Genomic DNA, 19,714 nt, shown 5'->3' on the forward strand with positions numbered 1-19,714 from the left:
CCAATCAAGTCACCCAGGCGCCCCAGAACACGATTATTTCTAAGGAAGCAAATTAAAAGTCAACTGACTAAAATACTACTTGATCTAAAAACATCAGAAATCCTAGATCTGATAGCCTAAAACCTAATGTCTGTAACTGCAGCAGAGACTCATACTCACTCCCAGTTTCCAAACACAAATTGTTTCACAGACATAAAGTCCCTGATTCCCACAAGCACAATGCAACAGAGCCACATGTATGTATCAGAAATTTTCCTCTAAGACTTCTCCTAATGGGCCTGTAGCCATTTATTAGGGTGTTTGTGTAATGATAAAAGGAAAATATCTAAATTTTTATGGGATTACTACATGCTAACTCTAAACTGATACTAATTCCTGGGGATATAAAAATGGAAGATAATGGTGGTAAAGGAAGTTTGGGCTGAAATCCACTCATACCATGTTGAAACAATCTGTGAACCGACCCTGCAACAACTTCTCCGGATTCTGAATGCATAATTGAAAGAGACATACTCAGTAACTCGCAGACATCCCATATTTGCTTCCTAATCCATGGAGTTAGGGTTACTATGTAGGAAAGATTGATTTGTAGCAAGAAGCAACTGATCTTGCATATACTTTTTTACTCTATATTAATTTGCAATCACCAAGATAAGCATTTTACTTTTTACCCAGCAGGGTAAACAAAATACCTTCACTGTCCTTTTCAGAAGATTATGTCAACTCTCCTCTAGCATTATCAATCTAGCCTGGAGAGATCTTGATCACCCAGACATTCCACAGAAAAAAACATTACATTGATAACAATGTGAACAAATCCTGAAGAGAAAAGTAGCAAGTATTTGAATGCTTTGTTAAGACACATTTATGATAGAGATTAGAAGATACATGCCTCAAAAATGCAGGGGAGAACCTGCCAGCATGGTGAGGTTTCTGGGGTCTAATGATTACAAGCAAGTCAAGGTAAAAGGCCAGCTGCTGTATCTTATACTTCCCATCAATAATAAGAGATAACCAAGTTAAATGAGGAAGAAAAGATTTGGACTGGGAAAGGAAAAAAAAATAGCTGTATAATATACATGCTCATACCAACCAAAAAAACCAAATTGCTGAAGCATTACAGCCCCCAAAGTTATCCCAGAAAGACAGTAGTGAAAGAAAAGCCTTCTAGTGGGGAGCACTTGGGATTGTACCACAGGTTGACATTTTTTAGAAAGAGTGATTACCTGAGGTACAAATCTATACTCAACCAAGGACAATGGATAATAGGTTGGCCAGCTGATCGGGACTTGGAATGAATAAAAGAAAAATTAGGTGGCAAGGAAATCTGGGGTAAAGATATGAAAACAGAACTTTCAGAATGACACTAAACGTGAATATATGTTTCTGAGGGGAATACTGCCTACTACCCACTGGCGGGGGTGGGGGGATGGGGAATGGCTCCCAGTGTGAGTAAGATGACATTGTTCTGTTGATGTAAGTCAGTTTTTCTCCCTTAATACCCTAGGGTTGTTCCATGCATTACTAGATAATGAGGCCATGCCAAGAGGAGTGGAGATTAGACATAGGTACAACATCAATTTCCCCTTACCAAGTATAACTCTGACTAGGGAAATTGTCTGAAAACTGCAAACAAGAGAAACTAACTGAGCCAATATGGCATCATTCCTTTGAGATCTGGTAATGGATCATTTCTATCATGGAGGAGGAAGCAATATGTTCTCCCTTTAAAAAGACACTGTTCTGGATGTGGACTTGATTGACTTCCCTGACAGCAATACTTTTACCACCATTCATATTTTTTTTTAAAAGATTTTATCCATTCATTTGACAGACAGAGATCACAAGTAGGCAGAGAAGCAGGCAGAGAGAGGAAGGGAAGCAGGTTCCCCGCCAAGCAGAGAGCCCAACGTGAGGCTCGATCCCAGGACCCTGGGATCATGACCCGAGCCGAAGGCAGAGGCTTAACCCACTGAGCCACCCAGGTGCCCCAACCACCCTTCATATTTTGAGGGAATACCTTATTGATCTAAGGCTTCCCCACACAACACTAATTCTAACCAAGGAACTCATTTCACAGCAAAAGTAGTGCTGGTATCATTCATATATGCTGTTACCCAGAAGTATCTAGCTTGTCAGAACAGTGAAATGTCCTGCTGAAGACAGTTGGGAGACAACATACTCAAAACTTGGGTCTCCACCTTAAAACACATAGTATATGCTTTGTATCAGTGACTAAAACACAGTGATATTTCTCATATTGCCAGAAAATATGGGTGTAAGAATTGAGTGTTAGTAGTGGTTTCTTTTATTACACCTAATAACAGAATTTTTGCTTCCTGCTACTTTGGGTTCTGGTGGTTCAAAGATCACAGTTCCAAAGAATGTAGTATTTCCACAATACTTGCACAGAACTACAACCTGAGAGTGCCACTTGGCCATTTTGTACTCTTCATATTACTGAATCAACTAGCAAAATAAGGGGGTATGAAGTGAGGTGGGAGGTCCTGATTACCAAGAAAAAACTGGGGTGCTGCTATACAATGGACTATTTTCTGGGGCATGTCCAATAATATGAGTTAGTAGAAAACTATAACCAATTTTAAAAAGACAGGTCCACTGAGGATTTTAAGAATAAATGTTTGAGATGACCCACCAAGTAAAGAACCTTGACTATCTGAGGTGCTAGCAGAGGGAATATAAAGAGTGGAAGAAGAAACTGGTAAATATTAATCAAGGCCTTATAACCAGTAATAGTAACAAAAATGCAGCAACACACAAGTATGTGCACAGATACACACAAAATTTTGTTAGAGTTTTGCACACTGATTTTTTTTTTTCATTTTAAGATTTTATTTATTTATTTGGCAGAAAGAGAGATCACAAGTAGGCAGAGAGGCAGGCAGAGAGAGGGGAGAACAGGCTCCCAGCTAAGCAGAGAGCCCAATGCGGGCCTCCAACTCAGGACCTGAGATGACCTGAGCCACCCAGGAGCCCTACACATTGATCTTATCTACACCAGTGACTTAGCAGTGACCATGCTGTAACAATGACACCCACTTTGTTTTAGCATCAGCCACTGGTGTTAGCTTCTAGCTTCTTTCAATACTTCAAAACTAGCCTCTGCATCTTGCAGAGGTACCATGATCAGCTGAGCAGGACTTCTTTCTCTTATGTCTATGGTCAAATTGCTAGGGCCGTTCTCAGGGCTTCCAAGTCCTGTTAACTTCTATTTCTTCAATCACTTTCCTTTTTCCCTCTAATATTATGAGTGACTTTGTGCCCTTTATTTTTTATTTTTTTTAAAGACCTTATTTATTTATTTGACAAAGAGGCACACAGCGAGAGAAGGAACACAGCAGGGGGAGTAGGAGAGAGAGAAGCAGGCTTCCTGCTGAGCAGGGAGCCAGATCTGGGACTTAATCCCAGGACCCTGGAATCATGACCTGAGCCAAAAGCAGGTGCTTAATGACAGAGCCATCCAGGCACCCCAACTTTGTGCCCTTTAGTGGTTAGCAGGGGGCTCTCCCAGACAGACCAGTCCTAGAGCAGACTTCCTGGAATACTCTGGACCCAGTCCACACAGTTCTGGCTGTGCCCACCCTACTCAGAGGATACTGCAGCTGTTAAATCTGCTCTTGCCCTACACTCCTTTCCTCAAGCCTAGCAGGACCACCCCACCCACAAGTGGGCCTGCTGGTCCAGCTGTTTCCTGATATCATTATCTGAATTATCTTAGTATTTGCTTTTTGTACTTTCAACCTGCTCCACATTTCTGGAACTGATTCCCCGTATGAAATTCCCTGTGTTTGAAACACCCTAGTGTGCTTTTTTTTTCTTTACCAAACCCTAACTCTAGGAGATAGTACAATTTCTAATCACAGCAGGCTATCTGATGTGTTGTCAGCCCAAGAGAATTTTTTTTAAAGTTCTCATTTGAGAATTTTCGTATTGGCTATTAATTACTCTATTTCAAGATCAATAAAAAATAATGAGGGTGCCTGGGTGGCTCAGTCGTTAAGCGTCTGCCTTCGGCTCAGGTCATGATCCCAGGGTCCTGGGATTGAGCCCCTGCATCAGGCTCCCTGCTCAGCGGTAAGCCTGCTTCTCCCTCTCCCACACTCCCTGCTTGTGTTCCCTTTGTCACTGTGTCTCTCTCTGTCAAATAAATGAATAAAATCTTTAAAAATAAAAATAAAAATAATTTAAAATGATGAATTTGCATTAGAGTTTTTCACTAGCAATATTAAAAGAGAGACAGAGAGAAAGGGGGGGGAGAGATGATCCTATCAATTCTGACTAATGTTCAACGGTATCCATAGAATACAAAGACATCCAAAATTGCTGATTCAAAAAAAAGTATTTTTAAGACTTTTCATCTATTAAGACACCATTCTATAATCTGATATACTCACTCTTCTAGTTAATCAATAATTAAAAAAAAAAAAAGACACTGATTGGTAAGGGGAATGCTATGAAGAAATCAATTTTAGATCTAAATCTCAACTAAAGGAGTGTTTTTATCCTTACTCAACCTCACTCTATAAATCACACACATCCTTGGAAGGCAATGAACAAAGCAAAGTAAGCAGAACTTTGTACATGTTTATTTCAATTTTTAAAAATCCATCCCAAGGTAAAATTTCTAGGTACAAAAACAACAAAACAAAAACATGCATGTGTTTTAAAGATAAATTTGTCTTTAGAAAAAAATCAGATTTTTAAATGAGCACCAGAGAAGACAATAAATAGAAACTAATTGGCTAAAATGGATATTTTCTATATCAAAAACCTCAGCATTATATATTCTGAAAATGTTAACCGTGAATAATTAGAAAAATGCCTAGTCTTCTCAAGGTTTCCTCAATGAATTAAACAACAGACAAAGAAACATACAGAATATGTGTCTGAGTCAAAAAATTGTGAGTTGACAAATACTACCCACTTAGTCAATGAGGAAAATTACACTACTGATTCATAACATTTTTAGAAAATATAGCCTATGCTGTCTACTAACACAAGTAATATATTAGCACTTCCTTCTAATAATAACTATCTCCAAAAATAATGTTTAAAAAGGCTCTGGACAACATGCTAATAAATAAAATATTACACCAAGATGTAGTAAATAAACATGCACACATTTGATGTTTCATGACTGAATGGCTTACATTTATGACAGCATAAGTCACACAGTTTATAAATATGTTGTATTAGCAGTATATTGTCTAGTGAAATAAGCCTTGGAGGATGAGGCAGAAGACTTGCTTATATCCTGACTCCATCAACATCATGCTGTATCATCTGGGCCAAGTCACTTCATGCCTTATTCTACCTGTAAAGTGAGGGATAATAATATCTGCCTTTACTTGCTTACAACTAAAATAGTAACTGTAAAAACAAAGCTATGGGAGAAAGATCTTATACACATATTAAATTCCAACTTTTTTGCCCAAATGAAAAAAATCTTAAAAAAAAAAAAAAAAGACATGGCATGGTGAGTTTGCTGACCTAGAATAGGGCAGAGTTGTATCAAAAAATGCATGGCTTTTAAAATGAGACAAACCAGACTTCACCACCTACTACATTTGTGAACTTGGGCAAATCTATGTAAACTCTCTAACCTTCCGTTTCCTCACTATGAAATATGAATCTCTTAAAGTTATAATAAGTATTAAATAATGAAAAATAAATCAATTACCTAGCACAGTGCCTTAAGCACTTTTTAAAATGTTAGTTTCTTTACTTTGAACTTTATGGGTACATTAAAAACCATATTCCCACTTTTGAATTCACACAAAAAAATGTGATTTCAAGAACAGCTATAAAGCACAGGGACTGGGTTCTTCTCCCTCCAAAAATAATTCATATTTAAAAAAATCTTTTTGGTAGCTTTTTCCTCTGTTGAAGTATGAACTGACAAATTAAGAGTCAGCTGTATTCACAGACTACACAATAGAAGTCAAACATACAAAACAAAAACCAGTTTAACTACTTACATATACCATTCCTATCTTCCACTTTCAGTGGTAAGCCAATGAGAAAGCAACAAAGAACCCTCTTTCATTTTCCTCTGGTTAGGAGATATACAAGAGGAATTTTTAGTTATGTCAATTCCACAGTAATTTCAAAGCTAAAGAACAAAGTTAGAAAGGGAGAGAGTTGAAGACTATTGCTAGATAAAACTGATTTTCTTCTGTGCATATATGATTCATTCTTTTAAATAAGCAAACAAAACCACTTTCTAATGAATGTTAAACTCCAAATTTTATAGTATTAGAAATCAATTTAGTGCTGAATCTCTACTTTTAAATATTAAGCAAAAAGTATCATCAGTGACAGGAGAGATGGGATAAGGAAATTTCTACAGTTCACCCAGAGCAAAACATTGTTAATTTTAAGATATATCCAATATGTACTCAGAACCCAGAGCTGAATCCACAAGGGTTTAATAAGCAAAAATTTTGGCACAGAAGGTGGAATAAAATTTGCTCAAGAATAAAACTGGTGGGGCGCCTGGGTGGCTCAGTGGGTTAAAGCCTCTGCCTTTGGCTCAGGTCATGATTTCAGGGTCCTGGGATCAAACCCCACATCGGACTCTCTGCTCAGCAGGGAGCCTGCTTCCTCCTCTCTCTCTCTGCCTGCCTTTCTGCCTACTTGTGATCTCTGTCAAATAAATGAATAAAATCTTTAAAAAAAAATAAATAAAACTGGAACCATATTTAGAAGTCTAAAACTTTCTAAACCAAGGGAAAATAAAATGACCATAAAAGAAGTTCCTATAATCAGCTGGTTTGCTTTCTAGATAAGGGTTTCAGTAAAACTGAATGCTTTTGAACAACAACAACAAAAAAATTGGTACAGACTCTGGAAATCGGCCACATTTACTCTGGATGAAATTCTTTCTGACGGTTTTTTAAAAATGGTGGGGAACAGGTCTATTAATTACTAAGGGTAGTACAAGCACCAAACAGAATTTGCTTCCTTTCTAAATATACACAGTTTCCTATAAAGTATAGCACATTTTGCAGCTCATGGTGTATTTTCTGATGGTTTTGCAACAGCACTCTTCTTCTTCTCCAAAACAATCTCATTCCTAGTCTGCTGTTTCTGTTTGCCTCATCTGCACTTAGCAGATCATGCTTCAGTGATTTAGAAATCCTAGCCACCGAAATTCAAGCCAAAGTTTGAATTGACACAAGAGGGAGGGAAATCAAGTAATTAAACTATACTTGGAAGGGAGAATGGTTTTACCTCCTATGACTCTATTGCGTCCTCTTTTAATCCAAACCAGTCTCTAATTTTAAGGGAAGAAAACTTATGAAAAATTATTTCTAATCTAAGGAATGATTTTGTATCTTATAGTTCTCTTGGCATCATCTTCCAATTTTACCCTCTGGCAATGACACAAAACCATTCAGACCATTCCACATGTTAACAATGCATTCTTCAAGTGAAATAGTTCAGTGCTTTGGGAAGTTTCATAAATTAAGGACTTATTCAAATTGTTGCAAATTAACATGAACTTAATTTAGAAACCAAAAGTGAAGAGAAAAAGACTGTAGCAAGGTTGGAGAGAACGCCTGGATAGGTAGATAATAACCATGCTCTAGAATACTGAGATTCAGTTCCTTCCATTTTATGAATTAGAAGATCCCTTGAAAAGCTTTTTTATAAATAAAATAAAACCACCATTAAAATAGTACCACTCATTCTGAAATAACATTATAGAGTTAAAAGTTGGAAACTTTAGGAAACTGATATAATAAAATTGTCTGAAAGAACAGTAACTATATTAATGAGCTTCTACACCAAAGATCAAAAGCTCTATCAAAAAGTTAAACAAAAAAATTAACAACTGTCTCTTTTTTGCTTGGCTAAATTCTCATCCTACTATTAAGCAACTTATAACATACCTTTGTAGAATGCCATTTTCCTGGGGTATTACACCATTGATAGCTGCCTGCAAACAAAAAACAAAGAAAGCCATTAAAAAAAAAAAAAAAAAAAAACAGAAAAATGCTCAGGTACACGTGGGGTGGAGAACACTGTACAGGAAAACAAGTATACTTTGAAAAATAAAATTTAGGAGCACCAGGGTGGCTCAGATGGTTAAGTGTCTGCCTTCAGCTCAGGTGATGATCCCAGGAGTCCCTCATCTGGCTCCCGGCTCAGCAGGAAGCCTGCTTCTGCCTCTCCTTCTACTGCTCCCCCTGCTCATGCATTCTTGTTCTGTCAAATATATATAATCTTTAAAAATAAAATAAAATTTAAACAAAACACTAAATGATTTCTTAATAATACAAAATATTCTCTAAAAAATTTCTCTACTTACTATGATAACACCGTATTTTGGGAAACTAAAAAAAAGCAAAGCAAAACAAAACAAAACAAAAAACATGCATTTGGCATATAATATCCCCAAATCTTGAGTCATAAAAAGCTTACTTCCACAGTCTTTATTCAAGCAAAACACCCACAAAAACCAATTTTTTGTTTTGTTTTGTTTTTTTAAGATTACTTATTTATTTATTTGACACAGAGAGAGAGAACACAAGTAGGCATAGAGGCAGGGGGAAGCAGGCTCCCCGCTGAGCAGAGACTCTAACCCAGGATCCTGAGATCATGACCTGTGCCGAAGGCAGAGGCTTAACCCACTGAGCCACCCAGGTGCCCCAACAAAAACCAATGTTTAAGAATGCCAGAACAAGTAAAATAAGTACCTTAAAGTTTTTTTAACTTATTTTCTTCTTCAGATTGAGAGGAGTAAGATACAAAATCACAAATGAAAAAAATGGACTCAAGAAATAAAATCAGTCTTTTATGTTATAATTATTCTTACTAAAGAACATTTAGAAGGAAAAAACACAAAAGCAAAAATTCTCTGATAAACAAAATACCATGACTGTACCAGGTTACAAAGGAAACAGGAATATCACTTGGTTTCCTCATATAAAACATTCCTGAAGTCGGTCTCTAAGCTAGCTAGTCTCCAGTTACTTGGAACATAGCATAGTACTGACATGATATGGGCATTTTGGCAGGCTACTGAGCAAGCACGCTGTGACATCCTGGATTGCAGGCAGTTCACTGCAGGGTAACAAACATTCCCTGGAGGAAAAACCTTGGCGTTTCCAACTTTGCCTCTGCGTCATAACAACTTCCCTTCCCTTGCCCATCTAAGTCCACATCAAAATGAAATAGGGGAAAAAAGGGTGGGGGGGAATAACGCTTCAGTGTTTTATCAGCTGCCTAGAAATCAATTCCCAAAAGGAGTTTGTGTATTTTGGAAACATTAACTTAAATTATTTGTCAGAAGTGGGTCAAGTTTACAATGTTATTCTGTTGAATGGAAATAAAGTAGAATGTAAGATGCTTGCTATGAATTTTGAGAGCTGTAATGCTCCACTGGCAAAATACAGATTAATACAGACAGTGGATTCTATAGACCCCTGACAACCTGGAGGCTCATAAATCCTGAGTCAAGCAAATACTAAAATGAGTTTTCAAAGCCACAAATTCAATGGAAGCATCTCTGCCTACTTCCAGGTCAATTATCTCTTCTTTTGACAGCAATGGCTCCACACAGAAATATTTCCTTTGCTAAAAAACAGAAAATAGTGAAAGAATTTTCTATGGTGTTGGAAAAGAAACAAAATGCCAGAGTTTGGAAAGATTTTGTTCAAATTTTCACTCGGGAACTCAAGGTATAATGGAAAGAATACTAAGGATTTACAAAGTCCAAAATTTGAACCTAGAAAACTTACAAATTTTATGACCTTAATACATTCTACACTCACTGAACCCCTTTTGAGTCTCAGTTTCCTCATCTGTATAATGAGGTAATACTATTTCCTTAGCCAAAATGGGCCTATCTTTGTGTTCTCAAAAGCATCAAATTCAATTTTTCTTAGGTCTTTTGAAGATAGTATGTTTGTTTGAAATGACTTTTCCCCATTTCTTGTCTGGCTAAATCTTAATCATAACTGAAGTTTGTTAGATACACTTTTTCAAAAAATTCTTCTTAACCCCCCATCTATATAGGCTTACTCTCACATAGAACAGTGTGCTTTTCCTAACAATTACTTATTTGATGAATACTTGTTTTATATCTGTAGGCTATGTGACAGACAAGATAATAGTAATTTTGTTCATTACTTTATCCCAGTTGCCTAGCGCAGCACAAGCATTAAATGACACCCAATACTTATTTGTTAAATTAATGAGCTGGAGGAGTACCAAAAAACAAAAACAGGGATGCCCGTTTGACTGAGTCAGTTGAGCAACTTACCCTTGATTTCAGCTCATATCGTGATCTAGGGTCCTGGAATCAGGCCCCAGGTTGGGCTCTGTGCTCAGCAGTGAGAGTCTGCTTGAGGATTCTCTTTCCCATCTCCCTCTGCCCCTTCCCACACACACTCTCTCTCTAAAGTAAAAATAAATAAATCTTCAAAAAACAAATACAAAAAAAAAGCCACATAGTCAACACCTGACCAAGGCTCAGAAAGCTTCTTAGATGAAATCATGTCTCAATTAAGACTGTAGGATAAATGGGGGTGCCTGCGTGGCTCAGTCAACTGAGCAACCGACTCTCAGTTTTGGCTCAGGTCATGATCTCAGGGTTGTGGAGTCAAGCTCCATGAAGGACTCCATGCTCAGCAGGGAGTCTGCTTGAAGATTCTCTCCCTCTGCCCCTCCCCCTGCTCCTGCAGATGCACACATATTCCCTCTCTCCCTATCTCTCTCAAATAAATAAATAAACCTTTAAAAAAAAAAAAAAAGACTGAAAGAGAAGTGAGAAGTAGCAAGATGGGGTAGAGGGCAACACTACGCAGAAGGATCAGTGACACACCTCCACTTTCGTTTTCTAAGACCTTAGGATCATTTTAAATAATGTATTTGTTTTTGGGTAGAAAGTTAGTCCTTGACCTCAACCTATTTTGTACATAAATATGTAAAATGTAATCCAGAATGAAGGTACAATAAAAGTATTATTTGCTAAAAGGAATCTAGAATAAGGAGAGAGATTTTTGGGAGGATTAAGGAGAGTCTCAGAAAAGAGATAGCATTTGATCTGGACATCAAACAGTAAGTGGATATAGGAGCAAAGGAAATTTTCAGATGAGTTCAATTTTGAACATGTTAACTTCAAAGTGACAGCAGGAATCATTTGTTTACTTAACAAATATGTATTAATGGCCAACTACATACCAAGCTCTAGGCTAGGCAATGGAGATAGACGAATGGACTTAACATAGCTTGCCTTCTGGCAAGGACAAAAATATATTCAACAATTAATTTTACTATAAGCAGTTCAGGTAATATCCAAATGGAGCCAAAGTAATTTAAAAATTCAAAGCTAGTAAAGCAATATATGTTAAAGGCAAATAAAAGCAGGCCTAAAGGTATTTTAATTCCTTTCCCCTATAAGCTTTCTTCTTTGGTGAAGAGTAGTTGAGACAAAGAGTCTTGTTGAATTCATACATATAAGAAATAGAGGAGAGAAAACTAAAGACAAAAACAAAACAATAAAAATATAAGGGTTAAATATGAGGGGAAAAGACCAGGAATATGTCATAGAAGGAGCAAAGAAGGTATTATAAGGAAAGATTAGACAAAACTGAAAAATGTGAAAATGGTCTAATAGTATGAGGTCTGAGAAGAGATTATTAGACATATTTTTTAAAGTTTTAGTAAAAATTAAATTATAAAAGGCTAAGAAATACATGGAAAATAAAGTAAGTACAGCTAACTCTTGAAATAGTATGAAAAGTATAAAAATAGGAGTATCCTTATAATACTCATTATTCTCTGTATAATACAGATTACTTATTAACAGATGAGCATTTTTCCACATGTTTCTTCAGTAATGCTTCAATAAATACATCACAGCATTATGATTAGCTTTATTTTTTTATTTTTCAGATTTCTTTATTTGAGAGCGAGAGAAAGTGAGAGAGCATGAGAACATGAGCTGGGGGGTGGGAAGAGCAGCAGACTCCCCACTAAGCAGAGAGCCCAAACTGGGGCAGTCTCAACCCAGAACTCCAAGATCATGACCTAAGCCAAAGGCAGATGCTTAACCAACTGAGCCACCTAGGCGCCCCATATCATTAGCTTTATTCTTATTAGCAGCCTCCTCACCTGGCCAATTTCCAAATTACTTATTACAGATCAGTAAAACTAAATACTTAATACATTTAATACATTTAAGTTATAAGAATTTATAAACAGAAAAAGTATTTAGAATTTATGAAAATAGAAATGATAAATTTTTATTACATATATAATCATATATATTATTAGTTGATAGAATTAAAAGTATAGGCAACTCCACTTATACTACATGTTTGGAAAGCCTGTGAACTAGGAAAATATTACTTTTTTTTTCTCCAGAGAAGGAGGGGAAAGGGATAGAGAGAGAAGGAGACAGAAAATCTTGAGCAGGCTCCACCCCCAGCACAGAGCCTGATGTAGGGCCTCATCTCATGACCCTGAGGTCATGATCTGAGCTGACATCAAGAGTTAGACACTTAACTGACTGAGCCACGCAGCCTACCCAGTAATACTGGCTTTGTTGTGTCCATTAACCATTTTTTTCATCTCCTGAAAATACTTAAAATATAGGAAAAATACTTTCTAAATTATTATACTTTTGTTCAATTATTTGAAATTATTACTCTATGGCATGTCAGAGTCAAATAATTTCAAAATACCTAAAAAAATAAACTTTGGACCCACAAAGTATTAATATTTTAGCATTCACAACTCTGCTCTTGCCATCAAGTGAATTCTTCCAACAAACCTAGACGTTCTCTCCTCCAATCACACTGATCCTCTTTTCTACCAGTTCAAATTCATTCATTCTTTTATTCCCTGAACACAGTGTTTTAGGACCAAAGGGAAAACAAAAATGACAAGACATGTTCTTCCCAGGACAGGCAGTTATAGAAACAACTTATTGAAACAACTAATATGAAAGGCAATGGGATCATGAAGAAAGAAATGCCTACCTATTATTGCCTAGTGGAGGTGCAAACCCAGATGTGAATCATTTTCTTCAAGAAAATTTAACTGATTCACACCACCTTTTTCTCAATTATTTTTCTTTTTTTTTAAGTTTTTATTTAAATTTCAGTTGGTTAACATATATTAGCTTTGGTGTACAACTTAGTGATTTAACATTTCCATCAACCAGTGCTCATCACAAGTGCCCTCCGTAATCCCCATTACCTATTTAACCCATCCACCTCCCACCTCCCCTCTGGTAACCATCAGTTTGTTCTCTATAGTTAAGAGTCTGCTTCTTGGTTTGCTTTAAGTCTCAATGACTTTACACTGTTTTGTACTTACAAAGCACTCATGCATCTCAATCATTTATCTGAATATTTCATTCACTCATTCCAATATCATCAACCCATCCAATACATATTTAGTAACTTACCTAGATCAATTCTGGGTACTGAGGAAACAACAAAAGTAGATTTAAGTGTCCATGCTAAATTCACAATATTATCCCCCACTTTGTGTTTTTGCCCTGAGTAGAGCCAATGAGAAGTTCTATAAAGGCCCATCATTCTACAGCCATGAATTGTGGAATTTTTACCTTTTACCTTATATGGGGATGAAAAACTATCCTGGGTGTCTCCTCTACTCTCATACTCTACTACCAGCAACACTATTTTACTTGACACCAGATGTGTGAGTTTTCTACACATCAAGCAATTCTGCAACACCAGCTAGGTGTCCTACAATTTAACTCAATTATGACACTATCTACCTAGAGACAGCATTGGATCCCACAAGTTAAGGGCTCAGTTACACAAGCCTACTCCCCTCAGATGCTAAGAACAAGTCCAGACTTGTTATCTGTGCTTCTGACCTACTGGCTAAAAATCAGTTGTTCCCATAATCCTCTCTTCAATTCAGTTAATTTGCTAGAGTGGTTCAAAGAACTCAGGAAAACATTTTACGTATTAGATTACTGACTTATTATAAAAGGATATAACTCAGGAACAGCCAGATGGAAAGGCACCTAGAGAAAGGCATATAGGAAGGCATGCTGAGCTTCCATGCCCTCTCTGGGCACACTCTCCCTCCTCACATCCTCATGTATTCAACAACCTAGAAGTTTCCCAACATGTATTACTGGGATTCTTAGGAGGCTTCATTCCACAGGCATGAACCATCACTAACCCAATCTCTAGTCCTTCTCCCCTTCATAGAGGATGGGGGTAGGAATGATAGTTCCAAGCTTCTAATCATGGTCTGGTCTTTCTGGTCATCAGCCCCCATCCTGAAGCTATCCAGGTGCCAAAATTCTCCTCAATAGAACAAAAGTCACTCCTATCACCCAGGAAATTCCAAGGGATTTAGTAGTTCTACATCAGGAACCAAGGTCAAAAACCAAATATTAGAACAAAAGATAATACTAGATTCTTACCACTTAAGAAGTTATAAAGGTTTTAGATCTCTGTGCCAGGAACTGGGGGACAGAGACCAATATATATTTTTTCTATTATTTCACAGACCTCATTAGTACTATGTTAATCAAATGAAATATTAAAAAAAGAAAAAAAAAAAAAGGTCCATTCTGGGATGAAACTTTCTCAGCTATGCAAGTAAAAGGCCAGAGAAACAAAAGTAGTAGATTTAAGTGTCCACACTAAATTGTAGAGTTCGAAAGAAAGACAATGAGATTATGGTGGAAAGGCAATGAGGCCTCAAAAAGATGCTTAACACAATTTTCTCCTCTTCCTTTCTGGAGCAGAAAGGAAAAAAATTTTTTCTCATAAACAATTATTTGATTTTCTGTAAGCATCTGTAACAGACAATTTCCAACAATCTACTATATTTAAATTCTTCTAAATGTTCTTTCAAATGCCTACTTTCCAAGAATGTTAATCACTGTGATAACCCTTTCCTAAGCCTTCTTCAAGTACTCTACTGTATGATTCAAAAGCTGATGACTCTTCCTTCCATTTACTATAAACTTCAATAGAGGAGTATATAAGATACTCTATGGAGGCAAAAGAATGGAAGTAATTTGAATACCAGGGAAAAAAAGCTGGGAAAAAGGTGTGATATTTGAACCAAGTGTTAAAGCAGGGCTCTTCTGGGGTAAAAAGCAGAGTAAGAGCAGTCGGTGGGGTGGGTATTTTTTGTCTGTCTGTATATTTATTTATAGTAAGTCTGTTCCGGAAATGGAAAGTAGCTTTGTGCGGCTTCAGCAAAGGTTTGGGTCAGGAAGCAGCAAGGATGAGCTAGTTGGAAAAGTAAGCAAGAGTTAAATTATGAGAATCAATACAAATACAGGTATTTCAAGTTTTATTTAACCTGAAGATAATGTGCAGGCAACTGCTACAACTGAAATTTGCCTTTCAGGAATATCATTTGGTCAGCACTGCAAAATACAAACTGAAAAGAGAAAGTTATTGATGCCCAGGCTTCTGGCTTGGGTGACTGAATAGGCCACTTCTGCTCTAGTCCTCCCAATCAACACAACTGGTAAGCTATTCAAAATTCCATAGCTCAAGTCAAAAATCATATAGTCATCCTCAATTCCTTTCTCTTACATTCCACATCTGACCTATAAGAAATTCTTTATTCTACCTCTAAAATGTAGAATCTGACCAATCTTTTCTATTACCACCCCAGTCTAAACCACCATCCCTCCTCTGAATTGGTATTTCAATGGTCTCCAAACCTATCTACCTGCTTCTATCTTTGCCCCACTTGCTTACTGCATGTTCACACAGAAGCCAGCATGGTACTTACAAATGTTAAGTCAAAATCCTACTCTAATGCCTTCCCATATTATCAGAGTAAAGGTCAAAGACCTCATTCTGACTTTAAAGACTACATTAGCTGGCTCCAGCTCCTTCCCTGAGGTTCACTTACTCTAGTTAATCTGATTTCCTTACAATTTCTTAAACAAGTAAAATATGCTCCCATATTAAACTGCTTATACTTATTCTTCCCTCTGCCTGCAATGCCCGTCCTTTAGATACCCACATATCTCTCCCCCTCACTTCAGTCAGGTTTCTAGTCAAAGGCCATCTCAGAGAGATCTTCCCTAGTCGTTCTATCTAAAAGAGAATTCCTCTAGCCATGACACTCTACCTATTTGTCTCCTTCTTTGTTATCTGTCTTGCCTCACTAGAATGTGAGATCCAAATGACTTTATTTTGTTCACTGATGTGTCCTCAACACTAACTGTACCTCATCCCTAAGCAGTGTGAGTTAACATATTGATTGAATACATAAATGAATAAATGAATGTATACCATGAACCCAAGAACATGAGCAAAGGGACAAGCTGGTGAGAACAGTAAGATCTGAGGCCTTCAGTTTTAGGCATGCTGATTTTGAAGTACATACAGGACATGCATAAAGAGATGTCCTATAGACTGTTAAGAATCTAAAATGTGTGAGATCAAGATATCAAGTTTTGGAGTCACGAGTCATCTACTTTAAACATATCTGGAAAGGGGTGCTTGGTGGCTCAGTTAAATGTCTGTTGATTTAGGGTCAGTTCGTGATCTCAGGGTCATGAAATCAAGTCCGATTTCATGTTCCACACTGGCATGGAGGCTGCTTAAGAATGTCTCTGTCCCTTTCCCTTGCCCCTCTCTACCCCCACATGCTCTTTCTTTAAAAAAAAAAAAAAAAAAAAGTGTTTGGAAAAAATTAAACTACCAAAAGATCCATAAGTCTCACTTCTAGGTATATATCCAAAATCACTGAAAGCAAGTTATTCAGAGACATGTTTGTACAACAAAATTCACAGCAGCACAATTCACAACAGCCAAGAGGTAGAAACAACCCAAATGCCCATTAACAGCAATGGATAAAGAAAATGTAGTGTATACATACAATGGAATAGTATTCAGCTTTTAAAAAGAAGGAATACCATTACAGGCTATAACATGGATAAATTTCGAGGACATTATGGTAAGTGAAATAAGTCAAAAAATGGCAAATGTCAAAAAATAAAAAATACCAAATGATTCTACTCGTATGAAGTACGTAGAATAGTGGAATTCATAGAAACGGAAAGTAGAATAGTAGTTACCAGGAGCTGGGAGGAGGGAAAAGGGAAAGTTGTAGATTTAGAGTTTAGAGTTTCAGTTTGGCAGGATGAAAACATTCTGAAGATCTGTTTCACAACAATGTGAATATATTTAACACTACTGAACTATATACTTAAAAATAATTAAGATGATACATTCCATGTTATATGTTATAAAACCATATTTTTTAAAGTCTTTGCAGAAGTCTTTTTTTTTTTTAAGATTTTATTTAGTTATTTGACAGACAGAGATCACAAGTAGGCAGAGAGGCAGGCAGAGAGAGGAGGAAACAGGCTCCCTGCTGAGCAGAGAGCCCGATGTGGGGCTCAATCCCAGGACCCGGGAACCATGACCTGAGCCGAAGGCAGAGGCGTTAACCCACTGAGCCACCCAGGTGCCCCAGGTCTTTGCAGAAGTCTTAAGAGTGGATTAAGTTTATGTGAAATGAGGAAATAGTGTGAAGAAAAGCCTCATGATGGAACTTCTGAAATGCCAACATTTCAGAAGTATGTAGGAAAAGTAAAATCAGAGAAAATATTAAATAGAAGTATCAGAGAAGTAGGAGGAGATAGATATAGACATCTGAGCCTCAATACAAATCTCAGTTACAGTTACATATATGCATTAGCCAAATTTTTAAAAGTGAAACTGGCCCTTAGGGAATTCACCAACTACGATAACCTATTGTCATTAATAGAAAATGTGTAAAAAGGAGATGGCATACAAACATTAATTTTTATATATTTTTTTAAGCAAAAAGAACCCTACAGTAACAATTCATATTCAGTATTTAGTTTTCTCTGATCTATAATCTACTATAATTTAATGGGGTCAACTATGGGATGTTCTATGTCCTGTAGTCTTGCAGATCTGTTTTCAAATCCTGGTTTTATCACGTGCTCATTAGCTGTGTGACTTTGACCACGTTAAATGAAGTACTCTAAGATTTAGTTTCCCCATCTACAAACAGGAGGTAATAATACCAACTTAATATACAAGATTGTTTGTTATAACAATTAAATGAGATAATACAAAAGTACTCCACAAATGTTAGCCACCATAATTATTCATCCTTATCACATATTGTTTTTGTTTTAGGCTATTCTGTTACATACTATATACCACTGGTGCATAAATGTCTGCCTTGTACTAGGCTAGAAAGACAGATATATTAAATTCCTGCTACCAGTGATTAAAATTCAGGTAGTCTGGATTGGGGTCCAGATTAATATCTATGAATGAAAACCAAAGAGCAAACTAGGAAAACCATATAGCTAGGATCAAAAGGATCTGGCAACCAAGATATCATTTACTAAAAGCAAAAATTAGAAAAGGTGGTTTCTGGGGCGCCTGGGTGGCTCCGTGGGTTAAAGCCTCTGCCTTTGTCTCAGGTCATGATCCCAGGGTCCTGGGATTGAGCCCCACATCCGGCTCTGCTCAGCAGGGAGTCTGCTTCCCCCCTCTCTCTGCCTGCCTCTCTGTCTACTTGTGATCTCTGTCAAATAAATAAATAAAATCTTTTTTAAAAAAAAGAAAAGGTGGTTTCTGTGACAGTCACTTACTTCCCTTCCCCAGGTTCTTTGCCCCTCCTGAGGAAACATGGTACTTAAGACTTTGGTTAGCATCACATAAAGACCTACTCATCCCTCTCTTCTCCACTTAGTATATTTATTGCCTTCTGCTTTAATCAATGAATGTAAAAAGAGAAAGGGTAAAACTGCCAACTGATCTGCCTTTTCTAGATTCAGATTATAAGCGAAAAACCTAAAAAAGATAGAAATGTCTGAAGGTTAGCAGTATGAAGCATTTATGGAGGCAGATACTCCAGTATTAAAGGGAAGCTAACAAGCCAGATCTGCTCTGTTACAAGCATCAACACAAGGAAAACACTCTTCCTTGTTGGTAGCAGTCCTAAATATGGCTGTTTCCATTTGGGGGTTGACGGAACATCTAAAATCAACTTAATTCAGGAAAGTAGCTTGCAATTACTCTGTATTAATTTTAAAAAGAAGAAGAAATGTGCTAAGGTATTGTGGATAACACATGGACAAAGCAGCCCCAAGGAGGAACTTCCTTCCTCCTGGGAAGTGAGGAGAAAAAATAAGAATACATTAAGTAGAATATAGAAAAGTGTCTCTATCTCAATAAATGACACCATCATTCTTCCAGTTCATCCAGTCAAAACTCTTGATGTCATCCTTGACTTCCTCCTTCTCATTTATTCAAAAGTTCTGACAGTTAAAATGCTAAAACACATTCAGAATTTAATCACATTGCACAGCTATGTGCTATATGAAGCTTCCATCTTCTCTCTCCTGTATTATTGCAAGAGCCTCCTGATTTCCTTGCATTGCCCTTGCTCATCTTTAGTGTATTCCCATCAGAGTGGCCATAATGAATCTACTAAAATATAAGTCAGACCATATCAATCCTTTACTCAAAATCTTCCACTTTTACTCTGAGATTAAAAAAAAAAAATGAGGGGCGCCTGGGTGGTTCAGTGGTTTGGGCTGCTGCCTTCGGCTCGGGTCATGATCTCAGGGTCCTGGGATCGAGCCCCGCATCGGGCTCCCTGCTCCACAGGAAGCCTGCTTCTCTCTCTCTCTCTCTCTCTCTCTCTCTCTCTCTGCCTGCCTCTCTGC

General features: G+C 37.2%; 1 protein-coding gene across 1 annotated transcript in view; it reads right to left on the reverse strand.

Moving 5' to 3' along the window:
* FAF1 (Fas associated factor 1) overlaps positions 1-19,714 on the reverse strand; it is a 537,816-nt gene that overhangs the window by 403,943 nt on the left and 114,159 nt on the right. The window contains exon 3 of the mRNA XM_059374699.1: positions 7,917-7,963. Coding sequence (XP_059230682.1) covers positions 7,917-7,963 — 47 coding nt within the window. The remainder of the gene's footprint in view (positions 1-7,916; positions 7,964-19,714) is intronic.

The sequence above is a fragment of the Mustela nigripes genome, chromosome 14 (genome assembly GCF_022355385.1).
Source record: "Mustela nigripes isolate SB6536 chromosome 14, MUSNIG.SB6536, whole genome shotgun sequence".
Classification (NCBI taxonomy): domain Eukaryota; kingdom Metazoa; phylum Chordata; class Mammalia; order Carnivora; family Mustelidae; genus Mustela; species Mustela nigripes.